This window comes from Ranitomeya imitator, chromosome 3, assembly GCF_032444005.1.
Source record: "Ranitomeya imitator isolate aRanImi1 chromosome 3, aRanImi1.pri, whole genome shotgun sequence".
NCBI classification, from domain to species: Eukaryota; Metazoa; Chordata; class Amphibia; order Anura; family Dendrobatidae; genus Ranitomeya; species Ranitomeya imitator.
Window position 1 is genome coordinate 652,160,674 of NC_091284.1, and position 19,075 is coordinate 652,179,748.

At 43.3% G+C, this 19,075-nt stretch overlaps 1 protein-coding gene across 4 annotated transcripts in view; it reads left to right on the top strand.

Moving 5' to 3' along the window:
- Positions 1–19,075, top strand: part of DGKH (diacylglycerol kinase eta) — a 374,433-nt gene that overhangs the window by 247,754 nt on the left and 107,604 nt on the right. For all 4 annotated transcript variants that reach the window (XM_069758220.1, XM_069758222.1, XM_069758219.1 and 1 more), the window contains 2 exons: positions 636–768; positions 17,076–17,182. In XM_069758220.1, coding sequence (XP_069614321.1) covers positions 636–768; positions 17,076–17,182 — 240 coding nt within the window. The remainder of the gene's footprint in view (positions 1–635; positions 769–17,075; positions 17,183–19,075) is intronic.

Sequence of the window (19,075 nt, forward strand, 5' to 3'; positions counted from 1 at the left end):
TGTGATGTACGGAGCGGAGACTTCAGACGGTAATTGCCGGCTCTGACACAAGGGTGCCAATTTATTTGCATTTTGTAAAGCGCTGTGGAATTAATGCCGCTATATAAATGAGTAAAAATAAATACATTTAGTGGTGAGCCAGCTGTCTTACTTTTTAACTAGTAATAATTTTCAGATAGTTTATTGTATTTTTGTGGATCTTTAGTTTACATTTATGTGGACAGCGATAAATACATCTAGAAGTATATCCATATTTCTTTCTGTTTCTGAATTCTTTTCCGCAGTATATTTGAGTAACTTTCATTCAATTGAATTAATCACATTAAAAACAACCAAATAATGAAAAAACATAATAGTTCTGCCGGGTCTCCTTCAGTTTGGCAACCTAATGGCCTCTGATCCTGGTGCTCCTAAGATTTTTGTTGTATTCAGCATTTGACAAGGAGTAAATCTGACTTGTATTTAACGCTGTATGCTGCCGGCTTTTACCATTGGTGGATTATTAGAAATTCTCATGCTTTCTTGTTGAGATCCTTGGATCCTGCTTTGTGCTATTTTCTTCAATTTTTTTTTTGCATAGAATGATTTAGCTGTAGCTGTACTGCCAAATTTTGTCTCAACTTCTTCCTTGTTAGACCGCACAGTTTAATGTGGAACATTTCTCAGGAATGCATAACTGGTACGCCTGCTCCCACGCCCGCCCCACCTTTTGTAATGTGTGCCGAGAAAGCCTCTCTGGGGTCACCTCTCATGGACTGTCTTGTGAAGGTAGGTGACGACTGATTTAGTCATGGCACTGATCATTTTTCATTGAATTGGCATGTGTTGACGAACTGCATGGTGAAGGATCTTAAAGGGAACCTGTTGCTAAATTGTAGTGACTAAACAGGTGGTATAATGCAGCAGGTCATGTACACAGCATCCCAGACATGTCCTTACTAGTAGTGAGCGAACGTGCTCGAATAAGGTGTTATCAGAGCATGCTCGGGTGTCTTCGGCATGCTTGGATAATATGTTCGAGTCTCCGCAGCTGCATGTCTCAGGGATTGCTTAACAAACAGACAACCCCTGCCTGTGTTGCGGCTATCGAACAGCCACGAGACATGCAGCTTGGGGTCTCAAACATATTTTTTTGAAGACACTTGGTTAGCACCCGATCATGCTTGGATAACACCTTATCAGAGCACATTCGCTCATCACTAGTCCTTACTTAAACTGTCAATTTTTCACGACTGTAAAATAAGTTTTAAATTCAAGGGAATCGAGCACACTCAGCAAATCAGGTGGTGCAGGCTGTACTTGGGAAGAACCCAATACCAGTCAAACGATAAAACAGCCGCACTCTCTTGGGTTATAGCTTGCAAAGTGGTGTATTTATTCACATGTGTTTGACATTCAAATATATGTACACATACAGCAGGATAAGAAAAAAAGTGACGTTTCGACCCAATTCCGGGTCTTTCTCAAACTGAGTAGCTGATACTGTTTGAAAGTTTGAAATTAGGTCCCAAAAAGGGCTCCTCTAAGTGTGGCGCTGGGGTATCCTGCTTCCTGGAAGATATTTGAATGTCAAACACATGTGAATAAATACACCACTTTGCAAGCTATAACCCAAGAGAGTGCGGCTGTTTTATCGTTTATTTGTAAAATAAGTTTTGTCTCAGCGCACACTATGTGGAGAGCTTAAGGCTATGTGCACAAGCTGCAGAAAGCTGTGCGGCTTTTTCCGCACTGATTTTGGTGAATCCACAGGAAAACCGCATCGCGTTTTTCCACGGTTTTTGTGTGGATTCCACTTGTGGTTTTACACCTGCGGATTCCTATTGAGGAGCAGGTGTAAACCGCTGCGGAATCTGCACAAAGAATTGACATGCTGCGGAATATACGTTTTTTTCTTCAGCATGTGCACGGCGGATTATGTTTTCCATAGGTTTACATAGTACTATAAACTCATGGAAAACTGCTGCGAATCCACAGCGGCCAATCCTCTGCAGATCCGCAGCAAGATCCGCAGCGTGTGCACATACCCTTAGAGTAGCCATAGAGGCGATGCTGTTGCCTTGCAGAATAGTGTCATCTTGGAACACCAATACCTTCTTAATTAACATTCCTAAGGTTGTTTAATGACATTGTCAGCTGTACCAAAAGAGGGATGTCCGTCATGTGTGAATAGGTGTGGTTATTTCCTATACATTGTGGAACCAATTCAAAGGAGATGTGCTGGTGTCAGACGTTCCTGATTGATTAAGTGTCTAAAAAGTGACGTGCGCCTCCATCTGCTCCTTGCCAATATTCTTACTTCAGTTCCTGCTGGAGTAAAGGCCCCTTCACATTAAGCGACGCTGCAGCGATACCGACAACGATCCGGATCGCTGCAGCGTCGCTGTTTGGTCGCTGGAGAGCTGTCACACAGACAGCTCTCCAGCGACCAACGATCCCGAAGTCCCCGGGTAACCAGGGTAAACATCGGGTTACTAAGCGCAGGGCCGCGCTTAGTAACCCGATGTTTACCCTGGTTACCAGCGTAAAAGTAAAAAAAAACAAACACTACATACTTACCTACCGCTGTCTGTCCCCGGCGCTCAGCTTCTCTGCACTCCTCCTGTACTGGCTGTGAGCACAGCGGCCGGAAAGCAGAGCGGTGACGTCACCGCTCTGCTTTCCGGCTGACCGACGCTCACAGCCAGTACAGGAGGAGTGCAGAGCACAGCGCCGGGGACAGATAGCGTTAGGTAAGTATGTAGTGTTTTTTTTTTTTTTTACTTTTACGCTGGTAACCAGGGTAAACATCGGGTTACTAAGCGCGGCCCTGCGCTTAGTTACCCGATGTTTACCCTGGTTACCAGTGAAGACATCGCTGGATCGGTGTCACACACGCCGATCCAGCGATGTCCACGGGAGATCCAGCGACGAAATAAAGTTCTGGACTTTGTTCAGCGACCAACGATCTCCCAGCAGGGGCCTGATCGTTGGTCGCTGTCACACAGAACGATATCCTTAACGATATCGTTGCTACGTCACAAAAAGCAACGATATCGTTAACGATATCGTTATGTGTGAAGGTACCTTAAGACTTTTGGTGCTTTTGATGAATTTGATGAGTGTCAGCTGTCTCTTGGTTACAATGCCATGAGAATGCCATTTGTGCTACGCATAAGGCCACATGCACACGTTGATTTTTTTACCTCAGTATTTGTAAGCCAAAATCAGGAGTGGAACGGTAAGGCTATGTTCACACATCTCATTTTTTTCTGCTGTCTTGGCAATATAGCAGTTTTTGCTTCATTGTTTTTGCTCTGTTTTTGTTGTGTCTTGTGCATGCTGATAAAGTTTAGTGCCCCCCAAAAAATCATGATGCAAAAATGCAGCAAAACCTGATACCTGCATGTTTTTCTCCAATTTTGCTGCATTTTTGCATTTAGTCATTGTTTCCTATGGATGAAAAATTGCTGCAAATATGCAGAAAAAACCCTGGAAGAAGTGATGTGCTGCAGTTTTCCAAAAAGCACCAGTTTTCCAAATCAGTGGTGAAAAAAAAACAATGTGTCTGCATGAGATTTCTGAAATCTCATAGCCTTTGCTGGTACTGGAAAACACAGCTTAAAATTTGCATAAAAAAAACAGACAAAAAATACTGCATGTGAACATAGCCTTAGATGAAAACTATCATAGAAACACGTCACCACTTCTGCATTTATCACCCACTCCTTGTTTGGGCTTACAAATACTGAGGTAAAAAACTCACCAAATATTCTACTTGTGAACGTGGCCTAAGAGAAAACGATCTGTAGTTTTTGGTAAGTGATCCTTATTCATACTTTTTATATGTATCACAACAACCTGATAATCATCCTTTTCTCTCACTTGGTTCAATAGTCTTCCATTTTCTAATCATCCTGGTTTTGCTATAAGGCTACTTTCACACTAGCGTCGGAATCTCCCCGTCGCAATGCGTCGGGCAGAGATTCCGACGCTAGCGTTTAACGCACTGCACAACGGAGGCAGCGGATGCATTTCTCCGGCGCATCCGCTGCCCCATTGTGAGGTGCGGGGAGGTGGGGGCGGAGTTCTGGCCGCGCACGTGCTGTCGGAAAAAGCGGTCCGTCAGGAGCCAAAAACGTTACATGTAGCGTTTTTTGCTCCCGACGGTCCGCCAAAGCACGACGCATCCGTCGCACGACGGATGCGACGTGTGGCAATCCGTCGCAATGCGTCGTCAATACAAGTCTATGGGGAAAAAACGCATCCTGCAAGCACTTTTGCAGGATGCGTTTTTTCTGCAAAACGACGCATTGTGACTGATTGCAGTTAACGCTAGTGTGAAAGTAGCCTAAGGTCACGTGCACACTGAGTATTTGGTCAGTATTTTACCTCAGTACTCGTAAGGAATGGATGAAAAATGCAGAAGTAGTGACCTTATTGTTCCACTCCTGGTTTTGGCTTACAAATACTGAGGTAAAAAACTGACCAAATGCTGAACATGTGAACATAGCCTAAAAGTTATCAATCATCCATGCACTGTCTTCTTGGTAAGTTGTGATAGACTCTTGTTAGGCCAGTCTCACACGTCCAGATAATTCCGGTACCGGAAAAATCGGTACCGGAATTATCTGTGTCCGTGTGCTTACGTTGAACATCAGTGTGGCAGATTACCGGCAACTTTATTTTAAAAACAATAATAATAAAAAAAAAAGATTATTCATTCCTTCTTTCCAGCAAACACTGCTGGAGAGAAGAAATGAATGGGGCTTCAGCACCACACACGGGGGGGACAGCGCTTACAGTAGCACTGTCTCCTGCACGGCACACGGACTGCACACGGACAACATCCGTGTGCGGTACGTGTTTTACACAGACCCATTGACTTTAATGGGTCCGTGTGATCTGTGCGCTTCCACGAACACTGACATGTCTCCGTGTTTTCCAAACGGACACACGGTCCGTGAAAACACGCTGACATGTGCAGAGACAAATTGATTTTGATGTGTCTACGTGAGTCAGTGTCTCCGGTACGTGAGGAAACTGTCACCTCACGTATCGGCGTCACTGACGTGTGAAACCGGCTTTACACAGAGCAGCCAACCTGAGGAGGCAGTGAATAAGACTGTACAATTGAGTACCGTACTTGCGCCCCCGCCAACTGAGGACTAATCTGGTACTCCCTTGTCTGAGGCAGAGAGAAAGGTTTCAATATTTAGGTAGAAATTACTCCTTACACCTGCGTGTGTAGCAGTATGGCACACATTTTAATTGCACTATTTTTCGATAGATTTGCTCCATTCCTTTTTTTCCTTTTTTTTTTTTTTTTGCAGAGCTTGGTGTATGACCCCCATTGTGTTCAGTTACAAACATTTATAGATTCAATATAATAACAAGATCAAAAGCTGTAGAGTAGAAAATCCAAAGCTCTGCACCTCCTAAAGTCTCACTTGACTCCTACAAGGTTCATTCTTCTGCAGACATAAGGAAAACTTGCATATTATGGATTTTTATAAGTAAAGGCTCTCAACTTACCTCAGGTACTGGCAGTGTTGGGCTTTTAGAGTAAAAGTATTGAGTGTTTTTCCATATTGACTGTTAATGGTCATTTGGTTTTGTGAACTAATGGGTGTATATCTTCCAGGCATGTTCCTGGTCAGTGAGTGAAATGGATTAATTTCCACCCTTCTGAGTTATATGTAAGAAGTCTGGTTTATGGCTACAAGTTAATAGAAAGGAAGAACATGTTTTTGTTTTTTTTGCTTCGACCATGATGTAATCATTACTTCAAGTGGCTATAGACCAGTCCCATTTAAAAAGAACTTATAACATGGAAAATGTTGCCTGCTATTGCGGCTGCATCTCATAAAGCAGAAGCTGGGCAGATGGAGCTTTTGGGAAAAGATTTAATATAGGGCCTCATTCAGACGTCCGTTTTTTTTTTTTTTCATGTACGAGAAAAGCAGACAGTTTCATCAGAGTTTGGGCACAGTTTCATCAGTTTTTCATTGATGCGAAAAAAAGTTTCTCCACCTTTAATCAATTAGTCAGTGAAAAATGGACATCGCATGGAAGGCAACCAAGTGTTTTTTTTTGTTTTTTTTTCACGGACCCATAGGCTTTCATTTCCGAGTTTAATCTTACACTTGGATCCATATTGGACATGTCACCATGATTTTTCATGGACCACAGAAAATCATTGTCATGTGAACAGCCCCATAGACTTATAGGTACCAGTGCTATCTGTGATAAACACAGTGTAACAATAAATGGAAAACTGACGTCTAAATGAGCCCTAACTTGTATTTTATTCATTTTAATCTCTGCTTATTCTAGGCTTATTAGTCAAGTGGGAGGTGCTACTCAGTGATTCACAGCCTTCCCTGTATAAGCGTGAACGCAGACATATCTGTCAGTCACTGAGTAGCACCGCAGACTTGATCGAAAAGCCCAGAATGAGCAGAGATTTAATTGTATAAAACCTGTTATATTGCATTTTTCCCCCAAAAATTATATATTAAAATTTTAAGGCAGAGATTACTCAATGTTCTTGTACCTTTTAAATAGGTAATCATTTTTGGACTTTCCTTAATACTATTGATAGAGTTTATGGAGGGTACGCAGAATCTCCGATTTATAGCGCTAGAGAGATAAACATTAAAGTGAACCTGTCACCAAGAAAATACAATGCAGCCTGCAGGCCGCATGATATAGAGCAGAAGAATTCCAGATCGCCCTACTTATGATATATTTATAGAATAATATGTCAGATCAGAATGGGCTGTCCAACTCTAAGGACAATTTTTTTAATTTTGTGTCTGTTGATGGCTGCAGAATAAGAGAACTGAGTTTGTAACACTTTTTCTTTTCTATCTTACGTTACTTTTTTGCGGCTTTTTTTTCTGTAGCTAAAACCTTATCTCTTTCCAGTAGGCTGGCTTTTCTTGTTGTGTTTTTGCTACCTCTTTCAGGATTCCAAAGTTCAGCTTTGCTTCCACCACAGAAGCATGCGCAGTGCAAGGTGTTAGGCCTCCAATGCAAGAAATATGTGAAACCATAAAAATATATATTTTTAAAACAAGTTAAATTACGGTAATCATTATTTAGTGGGAAAAGATTTTTATGTCTAAAAAAATAGTGACTATACTCAACTATACTGGGATGGTGGGGGGGAGTTGGAATTGTTCAGGCTTAGTTTACCTAAGACACAGGAAATAAATATATCTTGGTATGTGTTGATGGAAACTGTGCCATTTAAGGTATGTTGGACGGTCGATTGGCTTCTGATACAGGGATGTCTCTATTTTATTGTTCTGCAGCTTAATGATGGTGTCCAAAAAGTTAATTTCAGTGCAGGAGTAGTGGAGTGTCAAGTTGATGGTAGGATGAAATTGATTAAACTGTTCATGTAACGTCTTTAGCTGTGGCTCAGACTCCGTCCAGATGATTAAAATATCATCAATGTAGCGGTAGTACGCCAGAGGCCTGATGGAACATGAGGACAAAAAGTCGCTTTCAAGCTTGGCCATGAAAAGATTTGCATACTGTGGGCCCATTTTACTTCCCATTGTTGTGCCAGTCTCCTGTAGATAGATCTTCTTGTCAAATTCAAAGTATTTGTGGGTGAGGATGAATTTTATAAGTTTCACCACAGAATTTGCATCAGTCCCTGTGTTTTCCAGGAAGAATTTGCAGGCATTTAATCCATCCTGGTGTGGGATATTGGAGTACAAAGATTTCACATGGTTCCTTCTGGTAGAGGACCTATTGCTGATAGTTTATTCAATAGGTCAGTTGTGTCCTGAATGAAGCTGGGTGTATCTTTTACCAGGGGTTTAAGAATACCCTCAACCCAACCAGATATCTGCTCAGTAAAGGGTGCCCACACATGAGATAATTGGTCTTCCTGGGTTTCCAGATTTGTGGACTTTGGGAAGCATGTAGAATGTCCCTGTTCTTGGACTTTCTGGTATCAGGTCATTGGCTCTTATGGATTCGTCGGGCAGACAAGATACCAACTTGTTTAGTTCCTTGTAATAATCCTGTGTAGGATCCGACTGCAATTTTTTGTAGTAGCATGTGTACATAAGTTGTCTGTTTGCTTCCCTCATATAGTCTGATGTGTTCATCATGACTATTGCACCTCCCTTGTCAGCAGGTTTGATGATGATTTCTTTGTTGGTTTTCAGAGACTGTATGGCCTTTCTCTCCTGGGCACTGATGTTGGATGCTTGTGTCCTGTTCGTATCTATGATGGTGAATTTTATCAAATGTCTGAAGGAGTCTATATATTTATCCAAATGAGGGTTGTGTCCAGGTGGAGGTGTCCAGTCTGACCTCTTCTTTGTTGTTAGGATCCCTTTTCCTTCAGTCCAGGTGGGTTCTGAATCTTCTGTATCATTGAAATATTCCCTCAGGCGCAGTCTCCTGAAAAAATGCTCCATATCACTGCAGAGTTCAATTTTATCCAGGGCCTTAGTAGGACAAAATGAGAGTCCTCTGGAAAACATGTTGAGCTCCACTTTGATGGGTTTATAATCTGAGAGATTAATGACACAGTTAGATGCTTTTGTGTCTGGAATGGAGTGGTTGTCCAAGTTGTCAAGTTTTGGCTTTGTTTTGTATCTGTTTGCATAGAGTCCTGAATTGAGGCGCAATTTGTGTAGTTTCTTCTCCTTGATATGAATCCAAAAGCCCGTAGTTTGTTGTAGTATTGTTGTATTTTTTGCTCTGTGTCTTCTGTAAGTGTCTTCCTCAGAGTTTCAAATTGCCCTTGGACTTTACTCTTTATGCTGTAGCAGACATGCAAAAGATGATTCCTTAATCTCTCAGAAGTCCTGTGACACAGGTTTTGTGCATAATGGGTATTGTAGGTATCAAGAATTGGGTTTGTAATCCAGAGTCCTTTGGGAATTAGATTCTCCTTTTTGCATTCAGATAGGAAAAAAATGTCGCTGTCCATTTGTGCACATTTCTTCAGAAGTGGTTTTCGTTCCATAAAGATGCGGTACATTCTGGTATCCTCCATTTTGATACAGGAAAGAAATATATCTTGGTACCGTGTTAGCCAGTAGATAGAAAAATATTTAGAATTGAGAGTCCTCAGTGGTTGATACCTTTTAATGGCTAACTGAAAAGATGGTAACAAATTGCAAGCTTTCGAGACTACACAGGTCTCTTCATCAGGCAAAGACTAAAACAAATTCTGAAGAATCACATATTTATGCACAACATAGCATACAAAAAAAAAATAAAAAGGGAAAAACCATGGATAAGACAGGTGACATGAAGCAGAATTACCATGAGTGATAAACAGTTATGTCCATAAATATTGGGCCAGTTCTTAGATAAGGATTGTTTTATTGGGGTCTGGTTATGTTGTGATGACCCCTCATAGTCTGAGGGGCAAGTTTCTTAGTTGATGTAAAAAGACATAAATCCGTGCGACACATTCATTCCTGCATTGAGACAGTCAAAGGTCGTCATCAGTTTATATTCCCAGACTCTTCTGTCTCTCTGAGATTTGAAGCTACCTTTTAACACAAGTAATTTAATGTCCATAATGTTATGATTTGGGAGACAAAAATGTATTGCCACAGGTAGATCCATTCTTTTTTCTCTTATTGTGTGGCGGTGAGAATTAATTCTTGTTCTAAGCTTTTGCCTTGTCTCCCTTACATACAGACCCCCAGTTGGACATTTAGTACAAATAATTAGGTACACCACATTAGAAGTGACGCAGCTGAAAGTACCTGGGATCTTGTAGTCCTGATGTGAATTGGGGGTCATTATAAATGGACAGGTTTTACATTTTTTCTGGTTGCAAGGAAAGGTACCTGCAGCTGTTGGAGAGGACAGGGAGCTCTTGACAATGATGCTTCTTAGATTTGGGGGCTGCCTAAAACACAGTACCTAAGACATTCTTCTTTCACACATTGAAGCCCTTGAGTTGGTCGGATATTGTTCAATTTGACACATTGGTCAGGCAATGTTTAGTTTTACACGTTGGTCGGCCATTGAGTTGCTCAGGCATTTATTTACAAATCATCACTTATTTAATTATGGTAAATTGTACTAATCTTGACTGCCATTCTCAGGTCACCAGGATACCAAGACATTTTGTTTAAACTTGCGAGAATCACAAAGATAAATGGGTTTCACCTCATGCTGTACCTATTTTTTCACTATAAATGCAATAAAAACTGATGACAACGTTTTTCCGTTTTTTTTTTGTTTTACACTTACTCATTGTTTTCTATGGGTGAAAAAAATTAGCAAAAACAATGAAGGCTACTTTCACACTGGCGTTTTTTTTAATACGTCGCAATGCGTAGTTTAGGGGAAAAAACGCATCCTGCAAAGTTGTTTGCAGGATGCGTTTTTGCCCCATAGAGTTGCATTACCGACGTATTGACACACTTCGCAACAGTGTTGCGACGGTTGTGGCGGACCGCCGGGAGCAAAAAGCGTTAAATGTAACGGTTTTTTTGCAGCCGACAAACCGCTTTTTCCGACCGCACATGCGTGGCCGGAACTCCGCCCCCACTTCCCCACACCTCACAATGGGGCAGCGGATGCGCCGGAGAAATGCATCCGCTGCACCCGTTGTGCGGCACAACAAACGCTAGTGCAGCGCCCCAGAGATCTGGTCGTTGCAGTATGACACTCCGCTAAGGGGAGTGATGGTACGTCTGATGGCACTAAAGTAGTTCTGAGCAGGTATCACAAACACACATGACACTTCACACTCCGGCCACCAGGGGGAGTGGTTCTGTCTAGTAGGCCACTCTTCACACTCTGGTAAAACTGGGGGTTGGACAGGAAGTTAGACAGAAAGAGCCCGGGAGAGTTCGGGAGAGGACCTGTCAGGGGTGGGATCATGACAGCGGTCTAGAAAGAGAACAGATCGTTACAGAGCCGCGCCTGCACTACCTTGCGGCGGTATTCTAAGAAAGGACACAAAGCGAAGTTGATTGTGGAGAAGTGAGAAGCGGGATCACAGTGTAAAGGAGATAGAGCCAGTAGGAGTCGTGCCGTGAGACCGAGGCAACATCCTTCTGAGGCGCATAGCGGTGGCCGGAGCACCGAGAAAGTAAGAGACTTTACGCATTACTTCAACACGACAGGACAGTTAATTATAGGTTGGCTGTCTCACCTAAATCACCTAAGCAGACAAGGGAGGCAACTGTGGGAGAGGGGCGTCTCTAGGGTCCCAGAATAACTCCAGGCCTACCTGTCATTCGGGTGCGTCCTAACCATATCATCTGGGGGACGAAGAGAGAGAGAAAGAACAACGAACACAGACACAACAGTTGTGAGGACTATCCCGTGGTGCTCAGCAGGGAAGGACTACAACACACAGGCGCTAGTGGGTAGGCACTGATTTCCACCTGCAAAGGAAACTCTGGATGTGCCTTTGGACCGGCCGGTCTCAGCCAGCCCTGTTAGCAGTGCTCTGGATTGCGGATCCCAAAGCCTTCAGTAAAGAGACTACAACCCTGTGTCCTTGTTATTCATCGTGCCTCGCACCATGCAGCACACCATCACCTTTCATTGGGCGCCCCTTAGCAGGGTCACGGACCGGGTCTAGCCACCGTGATGACCCCAATACAGAGGCTGAGGGGCCCGGTATCGAGAACCCGTGGCCCTGTGTCTAGGGGCACTCCACTAGCGTCGGAATCTCGGCCCGACGCAATGCGACCGGCCGAATCCGACGCTAGTGTGAAAGTAGCCGAAAGTGACATGCTGCTGTTTTCCAATTCAGTCAGGAAAAAATAACAATGTGTGTGCATGAGATTTCTGAAATCTCAAAGCTTTTTCTGGTACTGTAAAAAGCAGATTTTAATTTGCATACAAAAATACAGCAAAAATGCAACTACTGAACATAGCCCAAGAGCTCTTTCAGAGGTCAGTGATTTTTCATCAGTATTTTTATGCCAAAACCAGGAGTGTCTCCAAATACACAGAACAGGTGTCACTCTTACAATTATAGCTTTTTTTTTCTGTGTGTTCCACTCCTGGCTTTGGGATTCAAACACTGACGAATAATCACTGAGGTCTGAATATATTTTGATCTCTAAGGCCTCTTTCACACTTCCGTCTTTTCAGATCCGTTGCAATGCGTAGTTTGTGTAAAAAAACGGATCTTGCAAATGTGCCCGCAGGATCCGTTTTTTTCCCATAGACTTGTATTAGCGACGGATCGCAATGGATGGCCACACGTCGCGTCCGTCGTGCGACGGGTCCGTCGTGTTTTGGCGGGCCGTCGTCTGGAAAAAACGTTCAATGTAACGTTTTTTGTCTGCGTCAGGAAAACGTGTTGCGACGGATCCTGTGGCATACGTCATTAAATAGCATGGAATCCAGCGCTGGAATCTGTTTTTTTACACTGAGCATGCTCAGAATCAGGAATTTGTAGCCAATTGGCCAGACAGGTCCCAAATCTATATAAACCTGGCCTGGGGCGTCACCCCCAAATGTGCCAGCAAGACTACTGCCAGCCTGAAGACAGCCAGCCAGTCAATATATAGGTTTCCCTATTTTCCAGTAGCCAATCACTTTTGGGAGACTCCCATTTTTAGGCATGGAATACGGATCCGTCAAAAAAAAAGGATGGTAAAAACGGATGCAACGGATCTAGTTTATCGACGGAACCATCTAGCATTTACCAAAACTACGCATTGCAACGGATCTGAAAAGACGGACGTGTGAAAGAGGCCTCAGGCTACTTTCAAACTAGCGTTAACTGCAATCCGCCACAATGCGTCGTTTTTGCAGAAAAAACGCATCCTGCAAAAGTGCTTGCAGGATGCGTTTGTTCCCCATAGACTTGTATTGACGACGCATTGCGACGGATTGCCACACGTCGCATCCGTCGTGCGGCGGATGGGTCGTGCTTCTGCGGACCGTAGGGAGCAAAAAACGCTACATGTATCGTTTTTTGCTCCTGACGGACCGCTTTTTCCGACCGCGCATGCACGGCCGGAACTCTGCCCCCACCTCCCCGCACCTTACAATGGGGCAGCGGATGCGCCGGAGAAATGCATCCGCTGCCTCCGTTGTCCAATGCGTTAAACGCTAGCGTCGGAATCTCCCCGACGCATTGCGACGGGGAGATTCCGACGCTAGTGTGAAAGTAGCCTTAGCTGATTTATAAACACAAATCTACATCAGTGTTTAATGTACAGGAAAACAAAAGTCTGAGGAAGCAAAACGGTGCAAACATTTTTACTGACACTTAATTGCAAAAAAAAAAAAAAAAGATGTTTAGCCCCAAATGCACACATTTAGAAATAATAATAATAATAGTAATAAAAAAGTCCCCTAAATGTGGACAGTCTTTTCATGTATAATTGAGGCCTTATGGAGAGGCCCAACATATCAAATAGGCACTCTGACCTAAAAAAAAAAACAAGAGTTGTGCACTACTATTTTGTCATACATTATATTATTTCATAGGAAATTAGTTAATATGATAGTCTTGTTTTTAGATGGGGAGAAATTGCCCAAACTCCAGAATTCTTTTAGATTTTTTTGACAGCTCTGGGTCTAAGGCCGGGTTCACACTGCGTTACAGCAGCCCGTTCAACACATACGTTAAACGGGCTGCTGGAACGCAAGTGCCGACTTTGGCACATCGCTAGCGCAGATAGAGCATCTGCTAGCTCCATCTGCCCTAGCAGTGACGGAACCGGAAACGCTGTAGTCTGCGTCTCGGGGTCCGTCACTCAATGACAGTACATGGCTAGCACACGCCCATTGTGGGCGTGCGCTAGCGATGCGTTCGACATTGGAGTCTATGGCTGCGTTAGAGGACTACATTACGCCGCGTTATGCCGCAGTGTAACGTAGTCCGTCTAACGGACTGCCATAGCGCAATGTGAACCCAGCCTAATACTACTTGTGTTTACATTTTTGGGGGTTAATGTGTATAAAAATAAAATTCTAAGAAGAGGTGTTGGCATCAGCTGTATACTGGTGGCAATTTGTATCAGGAACTTGTATATTTCTGCCCTTACAAACTAAAACTGGAGCTCCCCCAGACACAGGGCCACGAGTTCTCGATACCGGGCCCCTCAGCCTCTGTATTGGGGTCGTCACGGTGGCTAGACCCGGTCCGTGACCCTGCTAAGGGGCGCCCAATGAAAGGTGATGGTGCGATGTGTGGTGAGAGGCGCGATGAATAACAAGGACACAGGGTTGCAGTCTCTTTACCTCTTTACTGAAGGCTTTGGGATCCGCAATCCAGAGCACTGCTAACAGGGCTATCTGAGACTGGCCGGTCCGAAGGCACATCCAGAGTTTCCTTTCCAGGTGGAAATCAGTGCCTACCCACTAGCGCCTGTGTGTTGTAGTCCTTCACTGCTGAGCACCATGGGATAGTCCTCACAACTGTTGTGTCTGTGTTCGTTGTTCTTTCTCTCTCTCTTCGTCCCCCAGATGATATGGTTAGGACGCACCCGAATGACAGGTAGGCCTTGAGTTATTCTGGGACCCTAGAGACGCCCCTGTCCCACAGTTGCCTCCCTTGTCTGCTTAGGTGATTTAGGTGAGACAGCCAACCTATAATTAACTGTCCTGCCGTGTTGAAGTAATGCGTAAAGTCTCTTACTTTCTCGGTGTTCCGGCCACCGCTATGCGCCTCAGAAGGATGTTGCCTCGGTCTCACGGCACGACTCCTACTGGCTCTATCTCCTTTACACTGTGATCCCGCTTCTCACTTCTCCACAATCAACTTCGCTTTGTGTCCTTTCTTAGAATACCGCCGCAAGGTAGTGCAGGCGCGGCTCCGTAACGATCTGTTCTCTTTCTAGACCACTGTCAGGATCCCACCCCTGACAGGTCCTCTCCCGAACTCTCCCGGGCTCTTTCTGTCTAACTTCCTGTCCAACCCCCAGTTTTACCAGAGTGTGAAGAGTGGCCTACTAGATAGAACCACTCCCCCTGGTGGCCGGAGTGTGAAGTGTCATGTGTGTTTGTGATACCTGGTCAGAACTCCTTTAGTGCCATCAGACGTACCATCACTCCCCTTAGCGGCAGAGTGTCATACTGCAACGACCAGATCTCTGGGGCGCTGCAAAACAAACTCATTTAACAAATTGTTTTTTCCAACCTGTTGATATCAAGTTTAAGGAAATTCGCTGTGTAGTAAAGTATAAAGTAACGCTTTCTTAAAAGAAGCTGTGATTCCATTGTATTTCCAATGTGAATTATCCTTTCCACCTGAGCGCTGAACGCACCTACGGCTCAGATACAGGTGAAACACTTAAAAGTTCACTGTTTAAACGCTTCAGTATCAGTCAGACATTGCAGAAAACATTTCCATAGAGAAAATCTAATTTTCTTAAGTGTTTATTCTATTGCCAGCAAGTGAGTATGTGAAATAAAAGCTGCGGCCTCAGAACCGGTCTACTCCATGTTACCAGAATCAGTGAGACGGAAAAGCCGCTGTCTGTACACAGCCCCATTACAAGCGCCGGCCGCGCCAGCAGATAGATCTGAAGTAATTGCTTGTCACTCTCTCGCCTATTTGTGCAGTGTTCTAGAAAGCCTTGCCTTCTTCACTCACAATAGTTTTCCAATATGCTTTATGGATTCTTCTGTAGTCCCTCATGTATCTGTTTTCTTCACATTTGGTGTAGTCAGAATTTCTGCTTTTGGAGTTCTTACCGCTGCATGCGCCTGTTGCAGAGTGGAATCCCTATTATTAAAAATGTGTTGCTTGGAAGAAAAAAAAAACAACTTTACAAGTGAACTTATGTTTTAGATTAAAAATAAAACCAGTTCAGGAAGACTTGTTACCAGGTTATAAGTGGCCAGTTGTTGCCCTTCTGTTATTCCCTCTGCTCTCATGATGTTTGAGTTTATTTTATATTTTTTAAATGTGCCATACAGCTCCAAACAAATAGACCATTTTATTCAGTGGTAATTCTTTTGTTCTGTACCAGGGGGCATCGTGGCTCAGAAGATTATCTTGAGGGGGGGTCTTTAGGCTGCACTGCACTATTATCCTGTGAGCCATATCCCTGGTGAAGACCATAAAGATTCTCTCCATAGCTCTGGATTTAAAAAAGAAAACCAAAATGCCCTAAAAAAAAAATGGAGAGGCTTGGAAAACAAAACAAAAAGATAAAAACCGGGCCACTTTTGATCTGGTGATAGGTTCTCTTGAAAGGGCTTGTCTGGCCTTAGGCTACTAGTCTGCAGTCACTTGCTCAATGCAAGTGTATTGAGCAAGGCTGAACACAGTCTAGTCTGATGGTGCTGAGAGTAGGCATATCGCACACGTGCGGTTACTTGACCGCCCGCTTCCAGTGTTGGCTCCGGAGAATCCTCACAGTGCGCAATGCACAGGGTGTGAGGATTCCAAGTTTGCAGTCCCATAGACTGACTGCAGACTTGTGGTTTAAGGGTATGTGCACACGTCAGGATTTTCTAGCAGAAATTTCCTGACAAAAACCGGACATTTCTGCCAGAAATCCGCATGCGTTTTTTTTTTTAGCATTTTTTGTGCGTTTTTTCCCAAATGCATAGAATAGCGGGAAAAACGCAGAAAATCCGCAAAATTAATGAACATGCTGCTTTTTGTTTTTACCGCAATGCGTTTTTTGTGTGGAAAAAAACGCATCATGTGCACAAAAATTGCAGAATGCATTCTAAATGATAGGATGCATATGTCTGCAGTTTGTAATGCGTTTTTAACGCGAAAAAACCTGAACGTGTGCACATACCCTAAGGCCGGAAAACCCTTTAAATAAGAATTTGAGCAATGTTTGTGGATATGCAGTGAAACAATAACTCCTTGTAAGTGAGTTCTGCGCTTTGTCCTTGTGCTTGTTACATTTATCATTTGCAGATAGCAGATTATTCCGTCTTCTATGTTAGATAAATACGGTAGCATTTCTCCACTGGGTGCAGGCTGGCTATCTCTGCAGAACAAGACAGATTAGTGCTATAAATGCATACTAGTCATTGTATATCTGTGCCTGGGGCAAGAACCGTTTCAGACTTGGTGGTAAATATTTAATGTTGCATTTAGTTTCCTTAATGACATCAGTGTTCCTGCTTGTACTAATGTGTATTTTTAATGATTTTAGTGTGTAAATTTAAAGCTCATAAGAGGTGTGCGGTGAGGGCTACAAACAACTGCAAGTGGACAACGCTAGCCTCCATTGGCAAAGATATCATTGAGGATGAGGATGGTGTGAGTATAGATGTTTTCCCTGCAAGGTCCTAATGCGGAAACCATTAGATGTTTGACCACCCCCGGGTTAGCCCCCCCTTATTGAGAATTTGGGTAAAAAATGATTCCATTCGTTAGATCTTTGTTAGATCCGGTTTGATCAACCAAAACTAACGTTAGATCTCCCCTACAAAATTAGATATTTACGATCTATTTCAGGGGGGGCTAACCCGTAGCTAACCCCCCCTACTTTGAAATTTGCTGTTTTTTGGATGGATTCTAATAGATAATCATTAGATCTGGTTTGATCAGCAAAAATTAACGTTAGATCTCCTTTCATTCCCGAGATATTGGAGGTGTCAGGTGGGGGGTTAGCTATGGGTTAGCCCCCCCTACTTTGAAATTTGCCGTTTTTTGGATGGATTCTAATAGATATTCATTAGATCCGGTTTGATCAGCAAAAATTAACGTTAGATCTCCTTTCGTTCCCGAGATATTGGGGGTGTCAGGTGGGGGGGTTATCTACGGGTTAGCCCCCCCTACTTTGAAATTTGCCATTTTTTGGATGGATTCTAATAGATATTTGTTAGATCCGGTTTGATCAGCAAAAATTAACGTTAGATCTCCTTTCATTCCCGAGATATTGGGGGTGTCAGGTGGGGGGTTAGCTACAGGTTAGCCCCCCTACTTTGAAATTTGCCGTTTTTTGGATGGATTCTAATAGATAATCATTAGATCTGGTTTGATCAGCAAAAATTAACGTTAGATCTCCTTTCATTCCCGAAATATTGGAGGTGTCAGGGGGGGGTTAGCTACGGGTTAGCCCCCCCTACTTTGAAATTTGCCGTTTTTTGGATGGATTCTAATAGATATTTGTTAGATCCGGTTTGATCAGCAAAAATTAGCGTTAGATCTCCTTTCATTCCCGAGATATTGGGGGTGTCAGGTGGGGGGGTTAGCTACGGGTTAGCCCCCCCTACTTTGAAATTTTCCGTTTTTTGGATGGATTCTAATAGATATTCGTTAGATCTGGTTTGATCAGCAAAAATTAACGTTAGATCTCCTTTTATTCCCGAGCTATTGGGGTTGTCAAGTGGGGGGTTAGCTACGGGTTAGCCCCCCCTACTTTGAAATTTGCCATTTTTTGGATGGATTCTAATAATTCGTTAGATCCAGTTTGATCAGCAAAAATTAATGTTAGATCTCCTTTCATTCCTGAGATATTGGGGGTGTCAATTGGGGGATTAGCTAGGGGTTAGCCCCCCTACTTTGAAATTTGCCATTTTTTGGGTGGATTCTAATAGATATTCGTTAGATCTGGTTTGATCAGCAAAAATTAACGTTAGATCTCCTTTCATTCCCGAGATATTGGGGGTGTCAGGTGGGGGGTTAGCTACGGGTTAGCCCCCCCTACTTTGAAATTTGCCGTTTTTTTGGATGGATTCTAATAGATAATCATTAGATCTGGTTTGATCAGCAAAAATTAATGTTAGATCTCCTTTCATTCCTGAGATATTGGGGGTATCAATTGGGGGATTAGCTAGGGGTTAGCCCCCCCATTTTGAAATTTGCAGTATTTTGGATGGATTCTAATAGATATTCGTTAGATCTGGTTTGATCAGCAAAAATTAACGTTAGATCTCCTTTCATTCCCGAGATATTGGGGGTGTCAGGTGGGGGGTTAGCTACGGGTTAGCCCCCCTACTTTGAAATTTGCCATTTTTTTGGATAGATTCTGATAATCATTAGATCTGGTTTGATCAGCAAAAATTAATGTTAGATCTCCTTTAGTTTCCGAGATATTTATGATCTTTTTCTGGGGGAGGTGGCTAACCCATAGCTGTCTGAATGCAAAATCCTACAGAGACAAGTAGCGGCTGGGAAAATTCATTGTGGCGGTCTGGGCTAGAAATA